A 27991-nucleotide genomic window follows, 5' to 3' on the forward strand; every position below is an offset into this window, starting at 1 on the left:
TCTTATCAAAAATATTTTATTTACAAAAAATTAATTATACTATACATCCTATACTGGAAATACATTGAATAATTGCTAAAATAAATACAGGCAATTAATTCAACTTTTTATAAGAATGAGAGAATTTGACATTTGAATGTTATCAAAGCTTAACTTAGAACATAAATAGTTAAAAAGGCAAACTCAAGTTTTAGTTTCATTTATTGGCATGGTGTATTTGTTTCCCACAAGCTCCCAAATCAGTGAGAGTCTTGAGTTTCAGAATGTGTACCTTTTTGTACTCTGAAGATAGAATGTGCAGCTTTTTCTTAGGCAGGATAGATGTAACATAGATGACTGCATAAAAAAGAGGCAGAAAGGCAGGAAACCCATCGTTTAACAATTCTCCATGTGTCTCTGCCTCACCATAATACTGTTTATTCAATTATTCATATATTCCAATGATTGTGTTTTCAACACATGTCTACACAGCACCAGCTACAAGGCAAGGTCAATCGTGTAAAAATTAAAACTGGATAATGGAGATCCTGTAGTAACTACATTAGCCAAGTTGAGAGTATTTGGTTCAACAATTTTTATATGTGCCAATTATTGATATACTTATTAAACCTTGATATCACTTCTACTGTGTAGACATTTTTATAGAGGCCCAGAACAGGAAATAGGAAGCAATGATCTGTATAATTGAGAAAAACAAAAGTCCTCATTTGAAAGTAAAAGAGGATAGATGTTTGGTGCTGACATCTGCCAATTTTGAATTTATATGTTTTATATTTATAATTTATCCAACTCACCCATGTAAACATCATACAAACATGTAAAGTGAACTGGCAAGTTGAAAAAATAAAAAAAGACAGGCAAAGCGTGTTCAATGTATAAGTAGGATCCAGTAAATTCAGGCCACAGAACAAAACCTTTGATAAACTGCATTGTACGTGTCCAAATTATACAGATAATTTCTCCACTTTCCACTTTACTTGGTCTGGGAAAACACTGTCAGAATCTCCAAAAAATATTCCTCTTTGATATTCATGTTTTGTCCAGTGATGGATGCCTACTGTTTTCTTTCAAAGACTATCATTCCCTTTTTAAAAAAATCTTATGAAAAAATTGCACTACCTTTGGCCTTGATTTTCAATGATTTTTTTTTTTGTACACACAAAAGTATGTATTTTTATTTCTAAAGTATGACAGGTATATTGGCCTTTTCTAAAAGAAATAAAAACAAAAGTTAAAATATTGAAAGTTTAAATACTTTTTTTCACAGAAATAAACTATTCAATTTTAAAAGGTAGAGAGAGAGAAACATTTTATTCTTTCTATCATGAACATCAGTCAACCAAACTTCACATTTTGGGCAGGATTTTTTAAGTATAATTTTTTAAGAACTTATTTTATTTAAAAAAGGAAGAACAGGTTTATTTTCGCAGAGAAGTAAAATATAGAATATGCAAAATTTGTCTTTAAGATTGGCATACAGAATTTAAAAACACAGTACAATTATATCAAAATAGAGCACAGCCAACGGCCTTTAAAACTTCCTTTGGCATTTTATTTGGTAAAGTTAAAAAGAAAATCCTTCCTAAAAAAAATTATCTATCAAAACAGTCCATAAGTTAGGTTGTATAGGTTGAAAGAACGTTTCCTTGAGTTTCCAAAATCCTTTTCTTCCATGATAACCCACATAAAGCATGGCTAGTGAGGTATATAGGGCAAAACACTTTCAGGCGGATGCACAGTAAGGAAAAAGTGCATAAACAAAGAATTCATCCCATTTTCATAGAAATAACAGGTTAAATCTGAGTTTCTTCCTGTTGATGTATTGTTTTACTTTGGCAGAATGAAAATAAACCCACATAAATGTCTTTGTTCAAGTCCCAGCAGCAGTGATATGTCTCCTTTGGTGGCACTATCTGATGCCACAATACTGTACAGCCCCTAAAGGAACTAAGGTGTTGTGTGTGACTGCAAACGTCAAACCATGGAAGATCATACATCAAGCACCATGTCATACTGTTGTCCCTTCTTCCGCCTGCCACACTTATTGATAAGAACTACATACAGCGTCAAAAGCATGACCCAATAGCATGCATAGAGCAACGTTCCAACAATTAGAACTGTCTGTTTGGATTCTGAAAATGGCCTTTTAGATTCCTTATAAATGGTGAAAATCACACCACCCAGGAGGATTGTAAACCAAACTGATACTGGAATGAGTCCTATGAAATTAACAACAATGGTTTTCCTTCCTGATGTGCCCCACCCAGCTTTGTTTATTGTTGCAATTGCAAACATCTTGGCGGGAAGTAAACTCGACATGTATAACACTGAGTAAAGAGACATGAAGACCATGACGATATTTCCTCTAAGGCAGCTGGCAAAAGATGATTTTATGAGACCTACTAGCTGGACAGTTAACAAGAAGAGGAGGATGTTCCAAATTTTACCCCGGTAGAAGAGCTGGATTACTGTGGCGATGAGAAAGAAAGGAAAGAATCCAGTGATAATTGCTTCGTAGGTCATCCACAAGTGATGTTTGTGAAACCACATTGCATTGTACAGCCATTCTCGGAAGTAGGACTTGCTCCAACGGGTCTGCTGGTTTAACCATCTGAGATATTCTATAGGTGTTTCAGTAAGGCACTTAGATCGAGCTGTGTATTTTGTTGCATAGCCCAGGCTCAGCACCCGGTTCGTTAGATGCCTGTCATCACCAAAGCTACATTGGTTGCCCATAAATTCTTGATTATACCAATCTTCCACAAACTCATGCAACAAGGAGTTTCTGTACATTCCCAGAGGTCCACTAATGCACTGGACACACCCAAAATAAGACTGACAGGCCCTTTCTATATTAAAGGCCATCCAGTATCTCACACTGCTGAGGAATGAAATCCAGGAATCATACTTGTTTAAAATCTGCAAGAAGAAAAACATAAGAAAAAGGTAAGCTTTAGCTAAAAATTCCAGCAAAACTTGCTCTATCCTAAGGTTACTACCTGAAGTAAGATTTGTTATTTGATCCTCCTATTGGCTTCCTTCCTCTTTTTGGCATGGTTATTTTATATTTTCTCTGATTCTCTGATGCTGTTACTAATTTGTTTAGTTGTATGCATGTGTTGTGATTCTTTGATGGTGAATATTTTTTTCTACTTCATCATTCTCTATCCTCTTTTTGCTTTTCTAATTCTGTTTGTTGTGTTATCATACTGAGATGATATTTATTTATTTAGAGATGGAGTCTCACTCTGTCACCCAGGCTGGAGTGCAGTGGCACCATCTTAGCTCACTACAACCTCTGCCTTTCGGGTTCAAGCAGTTTTTTTCCTGCCTCAGCCTCCCGAGTAGCTGGGACTACAGGTGTGCGCCACCACGCTCGACTAATTTTTGTATTTTTAGTAGAGACAGGGTTTTGTCATGTTGAGCAGGCTCGTCTTGCTCCTGACCTCAGGTCATCTGCCCACATCAGCCTCCCAAAGTGCTAGAATTGCAGGCGTGAGCCACTGCACCTAGCCATATTGAGGTTTTTTCAAGGCTTTAGTTCTCAATCCCTAAACTCTTTTCCCAGGCACTCTTTCATAACATCTAAGATTTGAATGTTTTAGGTCCCATCTCTCCTGTGCGCTGGTTGATTTCAAATTGATCCTATCCTTGGCTGTTAATTTTCCTCTCCGTTATCCAAGCTTTTGCAATGCCAGTGATAGGAGAGTTTCCCATGGCTTTCCTGCAAAATTTGAATCATGAAATAATGCTTTATATACAGGCTATAGAAAATTATCAACTTTTCTTGGCAATATTTCTAAATTCTCTTATCTGTCTCAATTTTGTTCAGTTTTCATCTGGATTTCGCAAGATTTCTTTAAAAGAAAAAAATCACCAGGCTATTTCTTTGTCCCTTCTAATGTAATTTATTTGCCTTTACTATCAACCAACATATATAAAATGGGTTATACAGCAGGATAATATCCAAATTTTGTAGTCTATTTTCCATGTCCTATCTTACCTTTTACTAAAATCTAACCTCATATTTGCAAGGGAATCTTATTTTAATCTTCACATATTCATTTTTCCATCCCACAAACATCAAATTACCTCCATTAATATTTGTTTCATTAACTGTTTCTTCATCAATAACACATGATGGACAATATTGGAAAACCACTTATCCATTCTTTGCCTTTCTCACTAGTATAAATTTGAGTCACTATCTTTTTTTGCTTCCTTTGTTTTTGACTCAGATTTTTTTTAATCAACCACATACTGATCATCCTTTAAGTATATAGGTACAAGATATATGTCAATTTCTTACCATACTTCTATTTCTTTTCTTTTTTTTTTTTTTGAGACCAAGTGTTACTCTGTAGCCCAGGCTGAAGTGCAGTGGCACGATCTCAGCTCATTGCAACCTCTGCCTCCCAGGTTTAATAAATTCTCCTGTCTCAGCCTCCCAAGTGGCTGGGATTACAAGCACACCCCACCACGCCCAGCTAACTTTTGTATTTTTGGTAGAGATGGAGTTTCACCATATTGGTCAGGCTGGTCTCAAACTCCTAACCTCAGGTGATCCACTCGCCTCAGCCTCCCAAAGTGCTAGGATTACAGGCATGAGCACTGCACCTGGATCATACTTCTATTTCTTAATCCTTGTAACTAAATAATTTTTAGCAGAACATGAAATATTAAGTTATGGCCCAAAGATATATGGTGGCAATCATTACGTATTTATTTTAAGTTGCATATAACTTATTAGCTGCTGCAGAAATGGGTTATACCCCAGGACTATGCAAGACAATTCTAAATTATTTCAGTTTCCATAGGAAAAGAGGCAGTGAAGCAGATCCAAGGCACATTTTAATGTGTCTCAAACACCAGGAATAGTACCTGGCACAGAGTTGGTGTGTAATAAATATATGTTCAATGATTCAATGAGTAACAGTGCTCTTAAAAGTGTTTTGTGCAAAAAAAGAAAAAGAAAAAATGAAGCCATGTACCTGGACATCTCCCCCAACACCTCCAACCATGGGATCTTCTTCTAAAACTTTTACCATTTCCACAGATGAGGCTGGGTCAAGCATAGTATCTGAATCACAAACCTGAAAAGAAGAATGTGAAAACTAGGTCAAAGGAAGAACTATAAATACATTCCCTCTAGTCAAAATTGGGCATACATACTGTGTCCTCATCTTACTGCCACAAGGCCTCAGTAAGCAAGTATCATGGCGATAACAGAGGGCTTGTTATATCATGGCCAATACAAAAAGCCTGTTTTTCAGCAAACTCAATATTTAAGTTAATGACATTGCTGGGTAGAACAGCTGAAGTGATGTGTCAAGTATGACTTGTAGGGTGATCAACTTGTCCCAGTTTGCCATAGATGCTCCCAATTTTGTCAATGAAATTCTCACATCCCAGGTAACCCCCCGGTCCTGGCAAACTGTAATGGCTGTTCCCCCTAGAGGTGTGTTTAAGAAAAAAAAAAAAAAAATTCCAGTTAACTTCAATAAGGCTTTTAGGCTTTTTTGTCTTTCAGGTCTGAATGATAAGAAAATTTTATGACATTATTGAAAGGGAGATATAGTTAATAAGGATTTTACCTTTCATTTTAATATAGTAAATAAATAACAGGAGAGCAGTTCTCCTACATATGATTGTATAGTTCTAAAGCAATAGTATAGTTCTAAAGATTGTATAGTTCTAAAGTCCATGTGATCTGGGCTGAGCAAATGACATTGTATCAGGAAGGGGATTTGGAGGACCTTCAACACCTTTTTATTCTAAACTATTAAGTGTTCCTCTAGCCCTCTGAATTTAAAAGTAGAGGGGCCCATTGTTGTTTTTAAACTATTCTAGAAATGCCCATTGTTGTTGTTAAACACAATCTTTCTATAAGGCAAAAAAAAAGCAAGTCTGAAACCAGACCAATCACTTCAAAAAAATTGTTGGAATTAGTTTATAACTGTGTATTCCTAATAGACACTTCTATTGGAGGCTCAAGAGCAAAGGGCTACCTACTTGCTTCTCTTTCCAGCCTGATTTCCAAATCAATTGAAAAATTAAACAGAAGAATAATAAAGCAAATACAAAACCAAACTATTACTTTTATACTTACAAAGCTGATATGGAGAATGGAGCTTTATATGTGGAAAAGTGGGCTTCCTAATTCCATTTCTCAGAATTACTCAGTTGTGGAGACTTTACTCAGTTCCAGAGACTTCACCCTCAGTCCCAAAGAGACTCTAAGTGGGACTAGCTTCCTGAAGATAGTTTATGTCCCTTCAAAAGGTACAGCTGATACTTGTTCCTGGGGTTTGCCCACTGCCAGAAGCCAGGGAAAAAGAACTGGGCTTCCCCTTATTCCTTCCATACTCAATAATAAGACGAAGACATTCCTTTTCTCTTGGGAAAGGAGTGAGATAGCTGGAAAAGGCTGGATGGCTTATACCTGATGATGCAGCTTTCTCCATATGATGAGAGAAAATCAGAAGTAGAAAAAAAGGAGGGAAAAAAAATTCCCATCTCCTTATCCCTGCAACATTTACTAACTGGACATATTATTTTCTGCTGAATGCAGCAAAGTCCTAACAAATATAAATTGATCAGAATTGTCATGTGATTAATCAGCTTGACATCCCCATTCAGACAATGAATGGCATGACTGGCAGAGATTGAGTATTGATTATCTCATTATTCTGCCATCAAGTCTGACTGTACTGGTTGGACTGAATCAAGATTTAGCATTTTTTTTAATTATCAAAAGAAATTATTTAACAGTTCAGCAAACCACTCTATAAAAATAGTATTTCAGCCTGAGTGACAAAGTGAGACCCTGTCTCACAGAAAATAAATAGTATTTGATATACTGGTTTTGAATTTTTTAAAAAATTAACTAATTAGTAGAAGCATAAAGTCTCAGAATTAAAAGGGACTTTAGCTACCTGTACCATGAGTCCCTCACATTAGTAACTAAGGAATCCAAACATTTTTAAAAGCATCTAGCCTAGGTGCTGTGGCTAACATCCGTAATCTCAGCACTTTGGGAAGCCAAGGCAGGAGGCTTCTTTGAGCCCAGGAGTTTGAGACTAGCCTGGGCAACACAGTGAGACTCCCACTTCAAAAAATAAAATAAAATAAAAAATAAAAGTATCTTCCTCGATTTTGCTAATAGCTTTTTTTTTTTTTCCTGAAAAGGTTTCATGTTAATAAAGAATGCTGGTGAAAATAGCAATTTAAATGAATTATTGGAAATTATACCATGTAGAGTATACAGGGCATCAGAAAGTGAACCTATCACCCTTCTAGATTTAATTATAGCAAATTTTGGGTTAACTTCTGAATTTATAAAACTTTATTCTACTTATTTAGAAGCACTCATTTTCTAAATGAAACCACATTGTTTGTCTTTTTGTTATTCCATTTAGTTCAGCATAGTCTCACTTATTTTAAGAAAAAAAAAAAAAAGGCAGAAGCTAGGCATTCGTTTTTCATTGTAAAAAAAAACAGGATTTTACTGACACTTGGGTTTGTATCCAAGTATCCCAAGCCTCCGGAACCTAGATGACTTCCCCTGCAAGCCATGTTTTGTCTCTCCCATGCCCTGTCAATCACTGGTTTGTATGTGGCTATGAACTGGGCGGGCAGAAGGTCTGTCATGAGGCTAGAAAAAGATGAAGGTGGAAGTCTAACTCATCTTTAGCATCCAGCATCCTGAGTTTATGACCACACCCACCTCTGTTGACTTAAGCTGGAAAAGGTAAAACCAGAAAGCTAAAATAAGGCTAAAAACAACAGGAAGTGGGCAATCCAGAGTTAATGTTCAAATAACTCCGCCTGCTTGTGAGCAGGAGCCAGCCAGGGGAACTGCCTCTTTGAAATGACCACACTGGAACCAAATTTATGAGGTTCTGCATATTTAAATTTGTCCCTGCCCCTCCCAATTTCCAATAGCAAAATGCCAGAAGTTCTCTGAGAGAGATTGTTCACATGGTGAATTTAGCTGTATCAGAAAGGAAAGCTCAGAAATCTCTTGGGAAAGGGTTTGTTATCGTGGGATTTAAGAGCTTTAAAATTTTTCAACTTCTGGATGTTGTTTGGTGACAGAATGCCAGCTAGAAAGCCATGGTCTTTGACAGTCTGTGAAAGCATGTATATTCATGGACACAAGGGAATTTACTCAGCAGGTTGTAAAGAGCATAACTTTATCCCTTCTTAAAATCCATCCAGCAAGAACAGGCTTTCTAGCCATCTCCTCATTAATTGATAACAAGTATGTAATTTCATGAATGTCAGCTATTTAGCTCTGGAATAGAATCTGTGAGAGACATCCACCAGTTCAAGGAGAACTGACACTCATAGAAGGAAAAGCTACAGGACAGGATTTGCACACAGGAAACAGAACAAACTGATACATCTTTTTGGCCACACTAAATGTATCACTGTAATTTGTTGAAACCACATGATCACTAGTTATAAGACTTCTCACTAGGAGATATGGAAATGAAGAAAGTCACCAATTTTTGAGTAAATGAAACATGTCAAGACAAGAAGACATTATTTAGAAGAACCAGCCACCTCAGTTGTAACCACAAAATCATCAACTAAATTGTACAAGACCATCACTCTTTCTGCCTCGCTACTCCAGCCAACAGTTAATTCCCTCCATTTCCTCCCTGTCTAAAATAAGAATTGATGAGCCAAGGCTTACTGGTCAAGTCTAGCCTGCCACCTGTTTTGATATGGCTCATGGGCTAAGAATGGTTTTACGTTATTCAATAGTTGAAAAACAATCAAAAGAAGAATATTTTGTGACACATGGAAATCACATAAAATTAAAATTTTAGTGTTCATAAATAAGGTTTTGTTGGAATCCAGTCGTGCTTGCTCATTTACTTACTATTTATGGCTGCTTTTCACACTGCAACAGCAAAATTGAGTAGTTACGGCAGAGATCATATAGCCTGCAAAGCCTAATATTTACTATTTAGCCTTTTATAAGCAAAGTTTGCCAACCCTGGGTTTAAAATAACTGGTTACAAGGGGAAGGTTCTGCTTTCTTAAAAATAACTGTAAAGTTGAGATTAAATATGCTTGAAGCCCAATTTTAATTTGGTAGATTTTGTAAAAGCTGTCTCTATCTCCCTGTGTTATGAAGAGCCTAAAGGGTAGGATATTAATAAATTAGATTTTCTTCAGCCAAGATTTTGCCTATTATATGAGCAAGTACCCATGAAATCAAGAAGCCTTAAAGTCTGAAGTTCTGTACCTTACTACTTCTCTGACCTTGAACAAGCCATTTGCCACAAATCATGGCACACTTGTGAGACATTACAAATAAAAGCACCTTGTGAATTACAAACGACTATAAAGAAGTATTCCATTAGTATAAGGTTATAGTCTTTAATATGTTATACTCTGTAAGTAAACCCGCACCTAAAGGATTATGCCGATTATTATCACAAATAGATGGCTCAGTAGCAACAATCACTAATAGGAACATAGGAATTGATTACATATAGAGAATCTCTTATCAATGAACAAACTCAAATTTATCTGGAAGCATCTGTAGCATTCCTCTAATTTATCTCACTGATCTTAATTTATCTCACAACAATCTAAATAAAAATCTTTTGTAGAAATACTGTTATCTATTCCACCAGGTGCCTTCTAAATTCTAAGACCCAAGTCTAAAATGCCAGATCTCCATGTTTTATTTTTAATGTCTTTTGTTTTCAGACTGATGGAGGATCTCCTCACTTCCTCCCATACCACTTCGAAGGGCATTGACAGCTAACAGCAAGAGAGAAATATTAATTACTCTGGCTGCCTTCAATGAGGAAACAGGTTGAAAATAAATCAAAACTCTTTCTTTTGCTACTGGCTTCACCTTTTTCCTGCTTGTAAGGCTTAACCCTTCATCTTAACCTTCACCTTTCATCTTAACCTTGACCCAATGAGACTATCTGTAGAATGTGTGGAATTTGTTACTGGTTCCTGCCACAACTTAACCCGAAAGTAAATAGAAATTCTGCATTACCCCTACCAGCCCAATTTCTCTAGCAAAAAGGGGTAATGTCAAGAACAAAAAATCCCACAATTACTTACTTAGTAAATACAAGATGGTACCATTCCCCCTGAACTCCTACCAGTACAACCCCAGAGTAAACACACTACTGAAACAAAAACAAAAAAGCACTATATAAGGCCTGGGAATCAAATCGATCTGGGTCCCAATCCACCATTAACCAGTATGTAAACTTGGACCTCACTGTAGACTCCTTACCTACTAAGCTTCCATTCTGTAGGCGAAAAATATGGATAATCATATCTACCTCATAAGTTTGTTGTAATGGTTAGTTAATAAGATAATGTATATAAAGTTCTTAATAATGGCTAGCTTACAGTAAATGCTCAACAAATGGAACTCATATATACTAAAAAGTGGGCCACATACATGTGAGATATGGGGGAAACAAAACAGTAGGACAGAAGATGACTTTATAAAAATGGAATATTGCACACAATTTAAAATTTCTCCTACAGCCAAAAAAAAAAAAAAAACAAAAAACCAAAGCTCTAGTGCATGTTCATTAATTATGCTACAACAAACTTCTAAGACTTTATCAAGATTGTATAACTTTATTTTTTTAATCTTGATTTTCTATTTATATGAATTCTAGATGAATGGAATTTACATGTAAACATATAGTTAAGTTAAACAGCCTTGAATTAAGCAGCAAATACAAAATCATAAAATCTAAACATTTTAGAGCTACAAAACCTTTTTGAAATTAATGTTTAAAACCATTTCAGAAAAAAAAATTCCTCAAAGAAAACATGGTCTTTCTTTTGTGAAAGGAATGAGGGATGGGAGGATGTTCTTCTCTTGTAGTGATTTGGTTTATGGTACAGGATTTCAAATCCAGCCAACAGAAAGCTTTTACATTACAGACACCCAAGCAGTTTGGTACTTCTTTGTAATTCTTCTTAAAAGGAATTAGGAATGTACAAGCCTTCCTTAGTAGAATGAATTATGTTCAATAAGAGATAGGAATAAAGCAATTACATAATCAAAACATCAAAATATATTTTGTTTTATGATAACATTATGTAAAAAAAAGATAAAAAATTTAACATAATCCCAAAGTGTTCTAAAAACAAGGGAAAAATAGAAAAATATACACTGGAAAGTGTTCATCAATCAGTTGGGTATTTGTTTAAAATAATTTTAATTTTGCTCATTGTGTGTTTTTAATACTTTTAAAACATGCTGCAATAAGCATGTGCTACTTCTGTAAATAAAAAAGCCAACATAAACAGTATTTCAAAGAGGTACACAAGACTTTTGCCCAACATTAAACCATATTCAGAACAGGTCAGAATCTATCCTTTTTTTGAAAACAAAGTTTCTCTAGAAAAATTCTGATTCTGAATTTTAAAAATCTTTCTCATTCTCCTTTTTTTAAAAAAAAAAATACAAAATGCAAAATTTCATTCCCTTCAACTTTTTTTTTCTTTTTTCTTGAGACAGGGTCTTGCTCTGTTACAGGTTGATGTGATCACGGCTCAGTGCAGCCTTGACCTCCTGGGCTCTAGCAATCCTTCCACCTCAGCCTCCCAAATAGCTGGGACAAGAGATGTGCACCACTAAGTCCAGCTAATTTATTATTTTTTTTAGAGAGATGAGGTCTCCCTATGTTGCCCAGGCTGGTCTTGAACTCCTAGGCTCAAGCAATCCTCCCACCTTAGCCTCTTGAAGCACTGGAATTACAGGCATGAGCCACCACACTGGCCCTCTTTAACTTCTTTTCTCATTTTATTTTTTCCCTTCTGTTTTCTATATTCTTTACCTCTGAAAGCACCCACCAGCATCATCAGATAAATTTGCTACCACACTGGCTTTCTCCTTGACTAGTGACCTCCTCACTGTTCAATGTCGGCATTAATTATTTGAACAGCTACAAGGCCAAGACAGCAGTCAGCAGAGAAGTCTAGAGATGAAAGCTGAGACAGACAGAGTTAGAGCTGGTAACTAATAAAGCTTTGTTCCCAAGGAGACAAGAGGAAGCAGGCCCAGTGGTCTCAGGAGCATAGATCAAAAGGAGAACCCTGGATAAGAAGTAAGGTTGGATACTCTTGAAACAGTGTAAGAAGAGAGTAAAGATGATCTTGACAGCATTAAGAATCAGTGCTTCTGACTTTTTCTTTAATAGGAGGCAAGGTCATCTGTTAATAGTTAAGAAGAGACGAGTTTGGAAAGGGTTTTGGGAGAGCGAAGGTATGAAATAATAGGTTATAAGTGCAGTAAGCAAGGCATCTATTCAAGACCAAGTAAAAAGAGTGCTGAAGAGTGCCAAGGATTCAGCTGCAATTGGAAACCCATCCTTTTAGCCACCTCTCTCCACAGTTAAGCAGAATTCTCCAACAAGTTTGTGAGCAGATGGTCAATTTCTTTCCATCCCCCATTTTCTCTTGTGTATTACCACCTGAAATTTGCTTCCTTCTTTCCCTAACCAGCCTGCACTCCAAGTTCCATCACTTGTAATGCTTAGCAGCCAACATCCTCAAATCCTTCTTCCCTTCTTCTCTTTCTGTGGTTTCTGCTTTGCAATTCTCAAACCCTGGGTCAATCAGAATAGAAGATGGGAGTGTTTAATGTTTATACTGAACCTTAGAAAATTGCCATTTTTATAGGTCAGCCATGGTTAAATATCGGGAAATTTACTGAGGGATGGAAGGATGGAATTACCAGTTTCAGAATGCTGAGAGATTTGTATCTCTGTGTGAGTGCTTGGACCTGGCTGACACTCCCTGGAGGCATCAGGACTTAGTTAAGGGCAGCTGGTCGGGTCAGTATATCTGGAGGTCTCCCCTATTTCAGCCTGGAGAAAGAAAAGTTCTCAAGCCTGATTAGGTCTCTAGCAGGAGGCCTACTCTAATATTTCATATTTTGTATTATTTTTTTCCTGGACAGGCATAGCATAAAGTTGTCAAGGATACAAACAAAATTCAAAACAAAAATGATGGAAGAAATGGGTTTCAGAGGAGCAAGTTTAAAGAAAAGGAAGAAAAATATCCACACAATGAGGCCTTGATTAGAAATGCCAAATGTAGCAATTGTTTTAACTAAAAATAAAGACAAACTATCAAAACAGATGTTTTCTCATTTAAAGCCCAGAACTTCATTTTTGATCTCTTCTGTAAGTTCTCAGTCATCCTTTCCCTTTAAAAATAGCCTATTATCCTCTCATCTAGGCCCATAGTTGTACTGTGTCAATACTGAACGTCTGAAGATGACTGAAACTACCTTAACTTGAAAGTTTTACCTTGGAGAAATTAGGAGAAGCTTGACAGAGAAATGCTCCCAATGTCTAGAAGGGAGATTAACATGCAGATTAATATAATGAAGAAATGCCTCTTAACTCTTCAGACATCAACTGAAATTAATCATTTGGTGACAATTGACAGGTACTATAATTTGAGTAAGGACTAAATGATAACATAATAAATAATATTAATAGAAAAAGCTTTGCTTATATCAATGATAACATCATAAATAACTTTTGCTAAACACTTGGAATACATTAATTTATTCTATCCAGAAAACTGAGACTCAGAGAGGTGGGTGGTCTTGCTCATGGTCAACCAGCTAGTAATCGCTATGATTAGAACCTTGGTCAACCTACTCTATAGCTGATGCCCGTTCCTATCTCACTACCTGACAACTACTGGGCATGACTCTGTGACAGTAAAGCACCCTAAAGAATAAGATGGGTCTTCTAAAAACTGGAATTTCACTGGAAATTCTAGAGGAGAGGAAGAACGTCCCAGTGCCTTTCTTAAGCCAGAGACATTTTTCCCCTCTAAAAACCATCATGGCCAAAATCTAATTATTATAAAGTATCTGCAGAAAATTAAAAATAGAAACTCACAAGGACCCTGCTAATGTTCTAAAGAAGGAAGCTTCAATGAGAACCAGGAGAGGAGAACCCCTATAGTGAGCTATCAGGAAATTAATGGGAGACACAGCCTGTCTAATTTTCATGCAGGCAAACACCATCACAAACGCTTTCAAAGGTCAAGTTGCAGTGAGTGAGGTAATGCTGTTTGGAGAGTGAAATAAACATTGCTTTTGCTCTAAGATTTTTTTTCCCATTTTTTGTTTTCCTTTTCCTTCTCTCAATTTTAATTTTTTTCCCCTCTTTTAAATCAGAATTGTTCTCATCACCTTCATTTTGCCCAGTCTCTGTGAAAAACGTTTTATAGCCTCCTTTCAGCCTGCAGATTTTCTCAAGACCCTTCTGCTCAGGCAGACACTATTTTCTTACAAAGCTGGAGAGTTTTAGAGAGTGGAAAATGACGTTGGATTTGATTTGGCAGAACCAAGGGGGCAGAGAAGGTAAGAGAGGGGGAGGGAAGGGAAGGAAGAGTCTCCTGTCAAAATAATCCTGATTTTTAACCAATAACATGGTACAAATTAAGCATTTTCATAGATAGTCTTAACAGTTTTACAAGATTTTTTTTTTCTCTTTTTGAAAATGTGCTTTCAACAGTCATGCTATTTTCAGATGAACTGAAAGAAGTACTGTGTTCAGAAGGTACAAGGATGGGCTATAGCATATGACTGGACAGATACAAAAGCTGCTTTATTTAAATGTATGTTTGCCCTGGCAGGAATGTGGAGACCTACCTGTACATAATCCACACTTCGTCCCAGTGCTCTGAAGGCTGTGTACATGACTTCTCTTTTTCCACCCCATTTTTGCATGATGCAAATACTTTTGTTGGACAAGACCAATTGCGTTACGTGTTGTGAGCTTTCTTTATGTGACTCATCCGTCTCACCGGGACCCTTTTCATGGAAGTTGTTCTTCCAGATATAAGTGGCGGATTTGTCTCTGCCCATGACTTCACTGAAGATGTCCATCATGTAGAGGTCATCTTCTGAGTTCCCATCTATGACCATGACAACTTTAATCCCAGGGTAGGTTAGCCTTTTCACAGATTGCAAACATTTCCTTAAGTAGTCTGGATCTTCTTGATAGGCAGCGATGCAAAGGGCAACTGTTTTGTTCAACTTTATGGGGGTTTCTAGGGATTTTTTCATTTTTCGGTGCTCCAAAAAGGCAAACAGGCTTTGGATGATGAGGTGTGATGCCAAAAAGGCACCGTACAGTCCAAAAGAGAAATAGTAATTATCCGTTTGGATAAACTGGTAGCCAACAATATAAGCAGCTGTGATTCCAAGGAGGAGAGAGACTCCAAAGAGTGTGGTTCCAATGATCCTCAGGATACATAGAAACCTCTCACAATGCATCTGTAATATAATCAAATGATATTCTTTGTTAACCGTGATTGTCCCACACTTGTTATATACCTAGTATCCTGGAGAGAGCATTGGACTAGAAGCATTCAGGGGTTTTGACACTCAGTCTCTCACCTAGCTCATTGGGTGACTTTCTGCAGTTTGCTCATCTCCAAAATAGGGATAAGGATGCCCTTCCAGCATATCTCAGAGGCTTATTTCAAGAGTCAAACCAGATAATGGTACAGGATACCATAATGTATTAAACCATAATGTATTAAACCATAATGTATCAATCAAATGCTGCATATTTTGCTTTAATGTGTTAGATCACTTAACTAAGGCTGTAGTTTATATATGTGGTCATAGCCAGGCATGGAACCTAAAGTTTCTAACACCCAAAGTAGTCATTCTTCCATATAGTCCCCTCACCCCTTGATATTGGCCAATGAAAAAATCCACTGGAAATTTTGCTAAATTTCTCACGTGTAATTTAATCTCACCTCCAATGCGTATTACTCAACTTACATCCTTTCCATGCAGCCAGCTGAAATTGGAGATCAGAGTACAGGATTCTAGTACTAGCTCATTAACTAACTGTGTGAACTTGGGTGAATCACCATACCTCTCTGGGCCTCAGTGGTTGTTTATTTTTTAAAATATCTGTTAAATGAGGGATTTTAGAATTGATTATTTGTGAACTCTCCACTGATACTAAAAATCTTCCATCCCTAAGTACCCTGCATAGATATCTATCAAAGCCCCCATAATTCTGAATTATACTCCTTTGTTCCAATGTCTGTCTCTTCCATCCACCATCACCAATACTAGCTGATTAGATCCTAAGCATCATGAACCTTACTGGAACCCAGTAAACACAATAAATGTTTGTAGAAATAGTGAATAAATTAAAGGACAAATAACATCATGATTTATTTCAGCAAGTGAGTTTCCAGCCTATTAGAAGCTGTAGCACATAGGCCGGGTGCAGTGGCTCACGCCTGTAATCCCAGCACTTTGGGAGGCCAAGGCGGAAAGATCATGAGGTCAGGATTTCGAGACCATCCTGGCCAACATGGGGAAACTCTGTCTCTATTAAAAATACAAAAATTAGTTGGGTGTGGTGGCACGCTTGTAATCTCAGCTACTTCGGAGGGTGAAGCAGGAGAATCTTTTGAACCCAGGAGGCGGAGGTTGTGGTGAGCCGAAATCTCGCCACTGCATTCCAGCCTGGGCGACAGGGCGAGACTCCATCTCAAAAAAAAAAAAAAAAAAAAAAAAAAAACCTAAAGCACATTAGGCCTGAAACACATTTCCACTCAGTAACAGTCCATTTTGCTATCATCCCTAAATTTTGTCTATCTCCTGAAAAAAGTTTTAAACAACTCAAGGACAAAAGATCCATTTTTCTGTATTCCCCAAAGCATTTCCAATGCTTAGCATTAATGGGTGCTTTGCAAACCATTAATTTTATTTTATTTTTCCTCCTGGAGTTTTATCTTCCTCTTTAGTCATTCGCATTCATTTTTGGGCTTTTGTCATATTTATAGATATTTAGTGCTTAACCTTTTTCTTTAATTCAACTGATTTTTTTTTTTTTTTTTCCGAGATGGAGTCTCGCTCTGCAGGCCAGGCTGGAGTGCATTAGTGCAATCTCGGCTCACTGCAACCTTCACCTCCTGGGTTCAAACAATTCTCCTGCCTCAGCCTCCAGAGTACCTGGGATTACAGACGCCCACCACCATGCCCAGCTAACTTTTGCATTTTTAGTAGACATGGGGTTTCATCATGTTGGCCAGGCTGGTCTCAAACTCCTGACCTTAGGTGATCTGCCTGCCTTGGCCTCCCAAAGTGCTGGGATTACAGGCGTGAGCCACCGCGCCCGGCTTAATTCAACTGATTTTTAAAAGCGAAATAAATTTATTTTAAATAGAAACTTAGACTAAGCAATTACCTTTGCAAAACCTTTTGCTTGATGTGCTATTTATAATTTCCTAATCCACATGCAAACTTAACATTGAGTATTCACACAGTATCCACTAAGCTCTTAACAGCTGCATGGCCACCATGTTGCTCAACTCCAAGAGGCACCATTCACACAGTCACCTGCTATTCTCTACAATAGTACATTGAGATGATCCTAAGGGCATCTGCACTGTACTTTTGGGAAACCTTAGTGTGGCTTCTTACCAATTGAGTTCCGTTTCCTTCCTGAGCATAGACTTGGTGTGGCCAAGACATTCCAGGCTTTGGAAATCTGAGATGTGCCACTTCCACTAGGGTCTTTTTAGAAAGAGAATATACCTCCTCTCATTTCTCTGGTCCCTCCACAGGCTTGATACACTTATCAACAATGTTTTAGGGAACTGAAGAGCCCCAAGATAGATGGAACTTGGTCCTTGGATTGCCATATGAAAGGAAGCTACCCACCAAACAGAAATACCTGCCATGGACTCTTCTGTTAGCACAAAATAATTTCTGGATTTTTGTTTGTTTGTCTTTTATGCATTTGGGGCTTAATGTACTCAACTAGTATAACTTAAATAATGCAAAGCACCCTGGAGATCAGGATTCTAGTTTGCAGATGTCATTTTTTTTTTATCGTTGTTGAATGGAAATAATAGAACTTGTCAAAGACCTCACAGGGCCATAGTGAGGAGCAAAATGGAACAGTGTTTATGAAAGTGTTTTTAAAAACCAGAATGCATTGCAGCTTAAAGGATCAGTTAACTAGGGAGCTAAAAAGCAAACATAACAAAAAGCATATTGGTGTTCCACTTCTAGCAGCTATATGGGATGCCACAGCGTGCAATGTAGGAGTCTCATAAGTGTAACCATAACACAAGTGGAAAGTTTAGACTGTTGGGGAATGGTGAAATGCTGAGTTTTCAGTGAAAGGTAGGCAAGTACAGCATCTCTTATTAATTAACACAGCTGAGGGGATGCTGAAAACTCCCACATGGTACATTAACCAATGCCTAAATGTACTGGGAGCACCAGACTTGAAACTTGTCATTTCCAAGACGTGAGTCATTCTCACAAGAGTGAAAAATCTCAAAGGGACTAAAACACTTTGCCAGGATGAAGCTTAAGTGTGTGTTTAGCTTGTGTTTAAAATCACCATAGCCAGCAAAAGAACTGCCTGCCATTCTTTTTCATTATTCACATTTTCCCTGCTTTTATCAGCACACGTGGACATAGAGAGTGTTGACATAGCATCTGCTGGCCACAGCTGAAGTGGGAACGCCCTCTTACATCATAAGACTCTACAGAATGTCCTTTTGAAGCCTGGGAAAAGTTACTAGCAAACTGCAGCAACGTGGCTAGAGTGAACCTTTATATTTCTACCAGATATCTCCGTGTTGTCTAGTATGGCACATACAGCATCTCGGTACAGGCCAAAGGGTAAAAGGCACATTTTAGAGCCAGCTTTGCTTAGGAAAAACATTGACCTCAGGGAATGAAACACAAGACATGTTTTTTTATAATTTCCCCTGGGCAATTGCATAGAGATGGGTACCATATGTGTTAGACTGTCTGAGACAATCCCCAATTCAAATACTCTGTTTCATAAGCATACTCTCCTTGTCAGACATATGACTTTATAGTTAAATTGGAAAATAGAATTAGTTCAATCCTAAATTATAAGTACTTAACTACTAGATAGAAAGATGGGTTAGAAATCTATACTCTCTAAATATTTAAAATAAAAAACTCAGACATTTTTCCCCACTATGAGACTTTTGCCTATTAATTACTAACTTGTATTCTCCAGGGAATTAGGCCAAACCAAGTGTTAAAGAATGGCTTGCTATACTATAATGTATATCATAATATATATCTCCACTAAGTAGGTGGAGATATATAATCTGTTTTCACTAATGCGTCCCGAGGACATAAAACACTGCCTGGGTTATAGATGGTGTTCAGTAAACATTTGTTGATGCATGAGGGCAACTTTATTCATCATCATCATCATCATTATAATGGCAGCTAACATTTATTCATTATTTATTAGGTTTCAGGCAGTGGGGCAAATTTTTTTTTTAAGCATAATCTTATTTACTCTTCATGACTTTGGGTGGTAAGCACATTATTAATCTCATGTTATAAATAATTATGCATATAATAAGGAAACCAAGATTCTGGGCATTTAATTGTCATAGTCAAAAAACTAAAAGTTGGATCCATACAGTGGCATAATGCCAGATGATTATTCTCAATAAATTTGCTGAATATATTTGAATCCTCATGAAAATATATATTTGAATTCTCATTCTTTTGTTTCTGCCTAATAAAATGTCATTGTATAAGGCGAGATTAGAAGCAAAGTTTGAAAATTGTTTCCCTCTTTTTTTTTTTTTTTTTTTTTGAGATGGAGTCTTGTTCTGTCACCGAGGTTCCTACGCTAGATGTAGTGGTATAATTTCAGCTCACTGCAATCTGCCCTTCCTGGGTTCAATCAGTTCCCCTGCCTCAGTCTCCCAAGTAGCTGGGACTACAGGCATGCACCACCACGCCTGCGTAATTTTTGGTATTTTTAGTAGAGAGAGGTTTCACCATGTTGGCCAGGCCAGTCTTGAACTGACCTCAGGTGATCCGCCTGCCTCAGCCTCCCAAAGTGTTGGGATTACTGGCGTGAGCCACTGCACCAGGCCTGAAAACTCTTTCTCTACTGTTATAGAAAATGGAGAATTGGCACTCACTCAAGGCCAGGTGATACTGAGATTTCTGGGCTCATATATTTTCTATGTGGGTATAACCTCAAAAGACATGAAAAGTGGTTGTTTCAAAGGAAGAGCCTGGTTCCATCTATGCAACAGCAATTCTGCTCCTAATGTCAACAGCCAAAATCCTGTGTTACCATAAAAACGGCACTAGTATTCCCACTGCTTCCACCTGTGGAGCTGAAATACAGCCTTGCTGTTGCCCCAATGTTACTCTTTGAGTCATTGGACCTCAAAGCCTTTTCTCTCCCTTGACCTTTTTATATTAAGCTGAGAGCAAAATGTTGGATGAAAGGAGAATAACATCTATTCTCGCTGCTCCAGTGCAACAGTGAGAATTGAGTTCAATGGAGTTATCCTGGTTTTCATAAAGTGGTCCTTCCATTTGGGATCTGGGAGAAGCTGAAATGAATTCAAATTTATTGAGTCAGCATGTGGGAAAGACCTACAATTAGATCTGATGATGCCTCTTCTGGGAGGTCTTAGCTTGCCTGTCCTTCTAAAGCAACTCCTCCACCCGACCCAACCCTGCCTTCCCCTCACCCCTGCCAGGCTCTCTCCCTTTAACATGCTTGATTTTCCAAGTGGCATGTATATATATATATATATACATACATCCTCTATGGCAGTGGGGCCTTGTGTGGTTCAATGACTTGGTTGGTCCCTGCATGAAAACCAGGCCTTGTTAAATAGCAGGTACTCAATAAATACATTTTTCAATAAAGAAATAAGCCCATCTGGACTCAGGCAGTCAATGCAGACTCATAGACACATGTCCTACCCCAGTCTTTCTGCAGAGGCAGTGAATATGTGCTGGAGACAACCAAGCCCTTAAGGGTACCCCTCAAGCAGTTATTATTATTATTATTATTATTATTATTATTATTATTTTGAGACCAAGTTTCACTCTTGTTGCCTAGGCTGGAGTGTAATGGTGTGATCTCTGCTCACTGCAACCTCTGCCACCCAGGTTCAAGCAGTTCCCTGCCTCAGCCTCCTGAGTAGCTGGGATTACAGGCATGTGCCACCATGCCCAGCTAATTTTGTATTTTTAGTAAAGAAGGGGTTTATCTATGTTGGTCATGCTGGTCTTAAACTCCTGACTTCAGGTGATTCACCCGCCTTGGCCTCCCAAAGTGCTGGAATTATAGGCATGAGCCACCACGCCTGGCCCCAGTCATTTTTGTTTTTAAAAGAAGCCATCTCCATAATTTTTCATCCAGATGTCTCAAGGCAGTGGTTGTGGGGAGTCCCAGACCAGGTCTAGAAGACCTTTGGAAAGCAAAGATAGAAAAGGCAGATGGTGCCCAAGGGCATTTACAGGGATTGTGAGTTGCAATCTGAGCTATTTTATGAGCTCAGGGGTCAAGCTAGGGCATCAACTTTTATCAACTTGAACTCCTTCGTACCTTTACAGTGTTTATTGTCCATTAATCCATATAATGCTTGTTTTTTTGGCTGTAATGACTTGTGAGCCTGTGTTCATGAATGTCTTGTCTTTGCAACTGAATAAATTAGTTGGTATTAATCAGATTAGCAAATATTTTGAAATCAGCTATACTAGTGTTCAAATCCCAGCTCTGCATCTACTATCAATTTCAGAGAATTTGACTGCTAGAACCTGACTGAGTTAGGACAGAATCCTTGCTCTTCCTTTTAGTGGCTGGATGACCTTGAGCAAGTTATATACTACTTGTCATCTTCAGTTTCTCCATCTATAAAATGGAGCTAAACATATTGACTCATAAAACAGATGATCAGATTTAAAAAAGAAATGTAAGTACATATTTTAAAAAGAAATTATCAACAATCAGATCTCAGTGATGTTAGTTTCCTGCCAGTAACTACCTAATTAGCCTGACTCTCCTTCCATTTAACCCATTACTTGTGGGTAAACAAAGAATAACTATGGCATGATGAAAAGAATAGGCGGACTGGGAATCAGAAGAAATGGATTCAAGTCCACACTCTGCCTCATTTTAGCAACCTGGCTCAGACAAACCACTTGAGGGTTATATGAATAAGTCATGTATCCTGGACAATTCAGGTAATATCTTTGAACTTAAGTTGTAACGTACACTTGCCTCTCTTCATCATTATATTTGAAAATCTACTGAAGACTAGGTTCAGTGTCTTTTTAACTTTTAGCCAAGTATTTAAACACACAAAGGCACAAAAGATGATGAGACACTTAAAGAATGCTTTTCTAATGAAGGCATTGTCCAAGATCACATTCAATAAATAGTAGAACTGGTTCTAAAACATAGGCTGTCTTTATGCATAAACTCATGTTGTGTGGCAGAAGGGGCAATAGGCCTTATATGCATAATAATTAGAATTGGAAACATTAATCTAGTCTGGTGACACTAGCAAGGATCATAGAAATCTGTTTCTAAGATGACATACTCAGGTGGTAACTATCTGCTGGTTAAGAGTGGATTAGGAAGGTATGGTGAGCAAAGTTTAAAAAGTAGTGGTTCCCAAATTTTGCTATATATCCAAATTGCCCATGAATCCATAAAATTATCTGTTATCTGTGGCTCCCACATTTTGAGTTCATTGATATGGGCTGTGCCCAGGTCATCACAGGTTTTTAAATCTCCTCCAGCAATTCAACTATATAACAAAGTTTGGCAACCACTAGGTTAAAGTAAAATAAGACTTTCATGACCTCATTCACATTGATACCCATCCCTGATGTGTATTCCCTCTGCTACTGTCCTTAAGTAGAAATCTGAGATAGGAGTACCCAAATGAAATCTTCCCCCAAAGTTTTCACATTACAGCACATTACCCCCTGGAACACAAAGCATGAACCCTCCTGACTCCCCCTCCCAACCTCCCTTCTCCCCTTGTGACCTTCTCTTCCTCACTGGCTTTGAAGTCTGCCTTTTTCCTCTCTAGTCCCACTGCAGGTATCCTAGCAAAGACCCTTGAGGCAAGCTTGCAGGGTTAGGATACAAGCCTTTTACAGGACTTGTCACCCCAGAGGTGTCTGGGTTCAGAACTGTAGGTTTCAGATTTCTTTTCCTTTGCACCATCCGTATGAATCAATTATTTCTAGGATGTATATTCTTCCAACTGCTCTACTGGTTCCTGAACTTCATCGTCCTAAAGTTAGTTCACAGTGTAGGGGAAAATAATTGCCAAAAGACTTGACATAGAATCTTAGTTTTACATGACCCTACATTGGCTCCCGGGAATTATCTCTACAGGTCAAAACCCTATCTACACAGTCAAATGTAGCACAAATGCCAAGTCTCCTTAGGAAATCTCTACTAATCTCTCTCAATCAGATGCGACTTCTTAATTTGAACCCCCATAAAACTTGACTAGTGCAGCTGCAGCATAAATTAGCATTAATTCAGTTCAAGGGTATTATATTCAAGAATTCTTGGATTAAATTCCAGCCACACCCCTTACTAATTCACTTTGAGTGAATTGCTTAACTTTTCCGAGGCAAAGTTCTTTTATTAACAAAAGTTTCTTTGCAGATTAGGATTAGATATACTTATGTAAACCATCTAGTCGAGTGCCTGAAACATACTAGACATGTGACGAACAATAGCTGCTGATTCTTATGGGGCCTAATCATATTTTGCCTTACAGTCTGATTATTTTAAAATTTCATTAAATATGTTTTGAACACATATTTAATTATCTTCAGATGTATTCAGTTAAGAGACATTCATTGATAAATTTATTTAAATAAGAAAATATTTAACAGTGGCCTTGTTATATTTAATTGTCTGTCATCAGTAACATTCTCCTAGATTGTGGGAAAGGAAAAGGAATATATATATGAACTCCACAAGACTACCATTCAAAATATACTTTTTATTTTTTTTCTTTTTGAGAAGGAGACTTGCTCTGTTGCCCTGGCTGGAGTACAGTGGCGCAATCTCAGCTCACTACAATACAACCTCTACCTCCTCAGGTCAAGCGATTCTCCTGCCTCAGCCTCCTGAATAGCTGGGATAATTACTAACACACCCAGCTAATTTTTGTATTTTTAGTAGAGACAGGGTTTCACCATGTTGGCCAGCCTGGTCTCAAACTCCTGACCTCAGGTGGTCTTCCCTCCTTGGGCAGATCAAAGTGCTGGGATTACAGGCGTAAGAAAAATACACTTAAATAATATAAGGCTATATGCAGTAGGATAATACTCTACACCGATTGCTGCTAGAGGGGAAAGGATAAAACACCAAGTTGGGATGATGGAAATGAGTTTTCTCTACAGGTAGCTGTCCCCCAGCTCAGTTGACATACCGGCTGCCACCAACTCTGTCACTGCAGCCTCTTAAAGGAACACAGCCTAGGTTGGCATGGATAAAAAGAAGAACCCAGATCACATTTTGAGACACAGGGGTTATGCTCTGTCCTCCCATTACTTTAACTCGGGGATCACATTTCATACAAGAGCCAGGAAGCTAACAATGTAACAAACTGCTTGTTCTTACACTTTTAAAGTAACTGTGTAATATAACTTTGAAAAAGGGTATGTCTACCTTGATCCATAGACAAAGGACTCTTCCCACAGTGCCAACAACAGGAAATAAATGAACCAGTGACAGGTGTTTAAAAATTCAAGGAAAAAAAAAATTAAAACGTCTTACCTGGTAAGGAAATCATGTGTGGGAAAGTATTTATAAAAATCAATACTATGGGGCTATATTCTATAGACCTAACAAAAATGACTGGTTCCAAACTAACTTACTTTCTAGTAACAGTGTCTTACTCACTTGTTGCACAATTCCTATTTTCCGGAAGGTAGCTGACTAAATCCTTGCTTTGTGGAGAGTGACATTAGAATTTAATGCTAGTCACTGATTTGTTAAGTCCTTGAATTTTTATAAACTGCATAACTTTCTTTGATAAATTTTTTGACTCCAGCTACAGTACAAGCAACTCAGGTAATACCCATTTGTCAGTATGTCTACAATATATTTTTCTATTTATCCGACTTAGGTGATAGCTAAGAAAAAAAGAAATAGGAGGGATGATACTCTAGTTACAATATTTTATTCTACAAATGTCCACTTAGAAATCAGAATTATCTGTCTCAGAACTCCAAACACATACAAGACATAATATATAAACACAATGGGTACTTTGAAGTGTTAAATTGTCATTGAAAATGTAAAAGAATCGCCAAACTCTCAGGGAAACTTTTGGTGGAGTGTGATGGGTGCTCAAAAACCAGTACCTCAGCTGTACTGTGATCTTATTAAGCTCTAGAAAAATGTGGTGAAAACTAATTTAATGCATGAATCAACTTGCACACATTGGAAGGAAATAAAAATTTAGAATTTAAAAGTTCTTTTCAGTTCAATAGTCGTATAAGCATAAAACTTAAAATTGTATCTACAACGAATTCGATGGACTTAGATCTATAGAAATACACATTTTAATTTTAAACCTAGTATCGTGAATGTAAATATGTGTTGACCGTTAAAAACTTTATTCTTAAAATAATGTTTTTTTAAAAAATAATAACCTGATTTAGTCCAAAGGTGCTTATCATATGCCTTAACCGCAGTGAGAAATCTGAGCCAAAGCCTTGGAATGTACAATGAGTTGTCTCCCTCTTAGCAGTGGCCTCACTCCTTCAGCAAAGCCCAACTACCAACTTGCTTCGCTTTATTCTAACATTGAGCTGACGGACTATATATATCAGGCCGCCACTTGGGGGAAGCCCTTTGTGGCCAATCAGGGCTTCCGTATCTATTGCGTCACACCTCCCCCCTGGGTGTGACGTCAAAGGCAATCCCAGCGCAGACACGTGGGTTGGAGCAGCCTAGCGTTTCTGGGCAATTGCTCCCGAGATCCAACAGGCAGCAACGGTCCCAAGGGTGAGGAAGTGGATAGGGGAGGGGCTGACGGGGCTTCTACACGTTTAGCTCGTTTACCCCAGAGGCGCGCGGTGTCCCTGAGTCCAAGCACTCGGCGCGGACGTTTGGGGGCTGGAGAGAGAGGTGCTGGGGGAAACTGGCACCCAAGGCTGTGTAATAGGACCCGGGTCTTGCAAGCGCTCGTCCCCAGGCACCGCCCCTGTGCTCCCAGCGCCTCTTTGCAGCCTCAATTATCCTTTCAGCGCCGTTCTCCCGCGGCTGCGTTTCCATAGCCAGAGGAAAAGGGCTTTCTCGCCTCGCGGCTCTCACCCTCACACAGACCCTTCTTTCAGACCCGCCCTCCTGTTCACAGGGACCCATTTCCGAGCCCTGGCTCACGCTGGGCGGGAACAGGCGTGACGAATTCCGCCCAAGGTGTTGATTATCCATCCAAACCCAACCTCTGGCTTCCCTCCCACCTCCTCCCCAGATCCCGCGGGCCCCTCGCCTCCTTCCCGGGCTGGGCGCTCGAGACGGCGCCCCCAGATCTGCCACCGGGCAGTGTCCCCAGCTGCAGCTGAGGAGAGAAGCGCCGGCGTGCGCGGTGCCACGTCGGAATTGGCTCTGGGGACGTTGCAGCTGCTGAAGCGCTGCACGCGGTCCCTTAGCACGCCCTGCCCCCGGGCGGCCGGCGGACCGGCCCTGCGCGGAGAGGAGGGATGCGCGCCCTCCTTCCGTTCCCAGATGCGAGTGTCACCGCCTGCATCAGGGACCCCGGCCCGAGTAAGACTTCCGGAGCCGAGCCGAGCCCAGGCTTACAAGCCTGACACTTTAATGGGGTGCGGGAAGTGTAAAGGAGAGGAGGCCCGGGAAAGGGGGGAGTGGCCGAGAGGGGCCGGTAGCTGCGAGGAGGTAGAGAAGGACCCTCCTTCTCCAGGGTCCCAGCTAGCCGGAGCTGGAAGCCCAAATTGCTTAACTCTTTGCATTCCCAGCAAGTTTCTCACAAGTAAAACGCGCTGGGCTATTGCAGCTTTTCTCCCCACAGAGTGTGTGGGTGGTGGGGGGGGGGGCGCGGGGAGGGAAGAAGGGAAGGGGTGGGGGCGGCTGTGCAGAATGCATTTTCCTTGCACATTGGAAATTCTGTTTCCTAACTCAGGAGCCCCTCTGCTGCTCCGGAAGATGCAAAATGGAAAAGTCCATCTGGGGACGTGCCTCCTTCCCCAGGCAGAGAGGTTACCTGTGTCTCCAGAAAAGCAGCGGATTTCTGGCGAGAGCCACAGAGATGGGAAAAGAGGGCTCTGTTGCTAAGCCTGACAATGACCTGAAATATTCCCTGATCTTCAGTCTTGGAAATTTTTAAAACTCCAAATTTTCCAAAAATTTCAAAACACTTATATGGATAATTTCTTCCTTCCCCCTGGCCTATTTGAGGACCTTCATCGTTCACCAAACCGCGCCAGTGTAACGTACCTTGTTCAGCTCTTGGTCATAAAGTCGTCCTCAGCCTATCTGTGTGGTCCCGGAGGGTCGGTGGCGGGCAGTTTCCAAAATTGAGGTAATAAGAGATTAGATGAATTTGAGACGACCGGCCAAAAAAAATAAGAAATTTAAAAGCAACATTTAAACAGGATAGGGAAGTCTTAAATGTTTGATTCTCCCCCACTTTAAAAAGTAATTTCACTAATATTCTCTTTATTTTTTTCGTTGCACTTCGGTCTTCTAATTCTTAAAAAAATTATGCTTTAAAAATAAATTAACTTTCTTTCTTTCTTCTTCTTTTTTTTTCGCCTCAGTCCTTCTCCTCCCGATAACAGAAAATCTCTTTTTCGTCTAAAAAAAAAAAAAAAAAAAAAAAGCCTGCGGGAGACTCAGCAGAACCCAGGAAGCGCAGAATCGGGAGAAAAGTCTTTGGCTGGGGCTGTTTCAAGTCCCTGGTTCAATGGGCTGCTCGAAGCCAGGACTGGGTAATTCTTTCCAGACGTCTTGACTTCTTTCTCGCCGTTGTTGCCTTTCTGCCTCCTGCAACTTAAGGGGGTCTTAACAAGTGAGCTGGTGGGTGTTTTAATAGGGCGGCGGAGGGAGTGGGGGGGTGAGGGAAGTGGAGAGGGAGGTGTGGACTGGGGAACCCTGAGGGG

The 27991-nt window shown here is 39.0% G+C and overlaps 1 protein-coding gene and 1 long non-coding RNA gene across 2 annotated transcripts; one reads left to right on the forward strand and one right to left on the reverse strand.

Annotated features, from left to right (window-relative positions):
* On the reverse strand, positions 1 to 27894 carry HAS2 (hyaluronan synthase 2). Its single transcript, XM_032252768.1, has 4 exons — positions 27327 to 27894; positions 14684 to 15310; positions 4992 to 5093; positions 1 to 2919 (listed from the first exon to the last, which is right to left on the reverse strand). Exons 2-4 carry the CDS (start codon positions 15308 to 15310, stop codon positions 1990 to 1992), a joined length of 1659 nt encoding a protein of 552 aa, XP_032108659.1. The 5' UTR covers positions 27327 to 27894; the 3' UTR covers positions 1 to 1989.
* Positions 25751 to 27686, forward strand: LOC116533156. The gene is made up of 2 exons (XR_004261117.1): positions 25751 to 25877; positions 27013 to 27686. It is a non-coding gene; the product is annotated as an uncharacterized LOC116533156 (long non-coding RNA).
* Positions 27895 to 27991: the final 97 nt, after the last annotated feature.

The sequence above is a fragment of the Sapajus apella genome, unplaced genomic scaffold, assembly GCF_009761245.1.
Source record: "Sapajus apella isolate SASKATOON/1434 unplaced genomic scaffold, GSC_monkey_1.0 scaffold3, whole genome shotgun sequence".
NCBI lineage: Eukaryota > Metazoa > Chordata > Mammalia > Primates > Cebidae > Sapajus > Sapajus apella.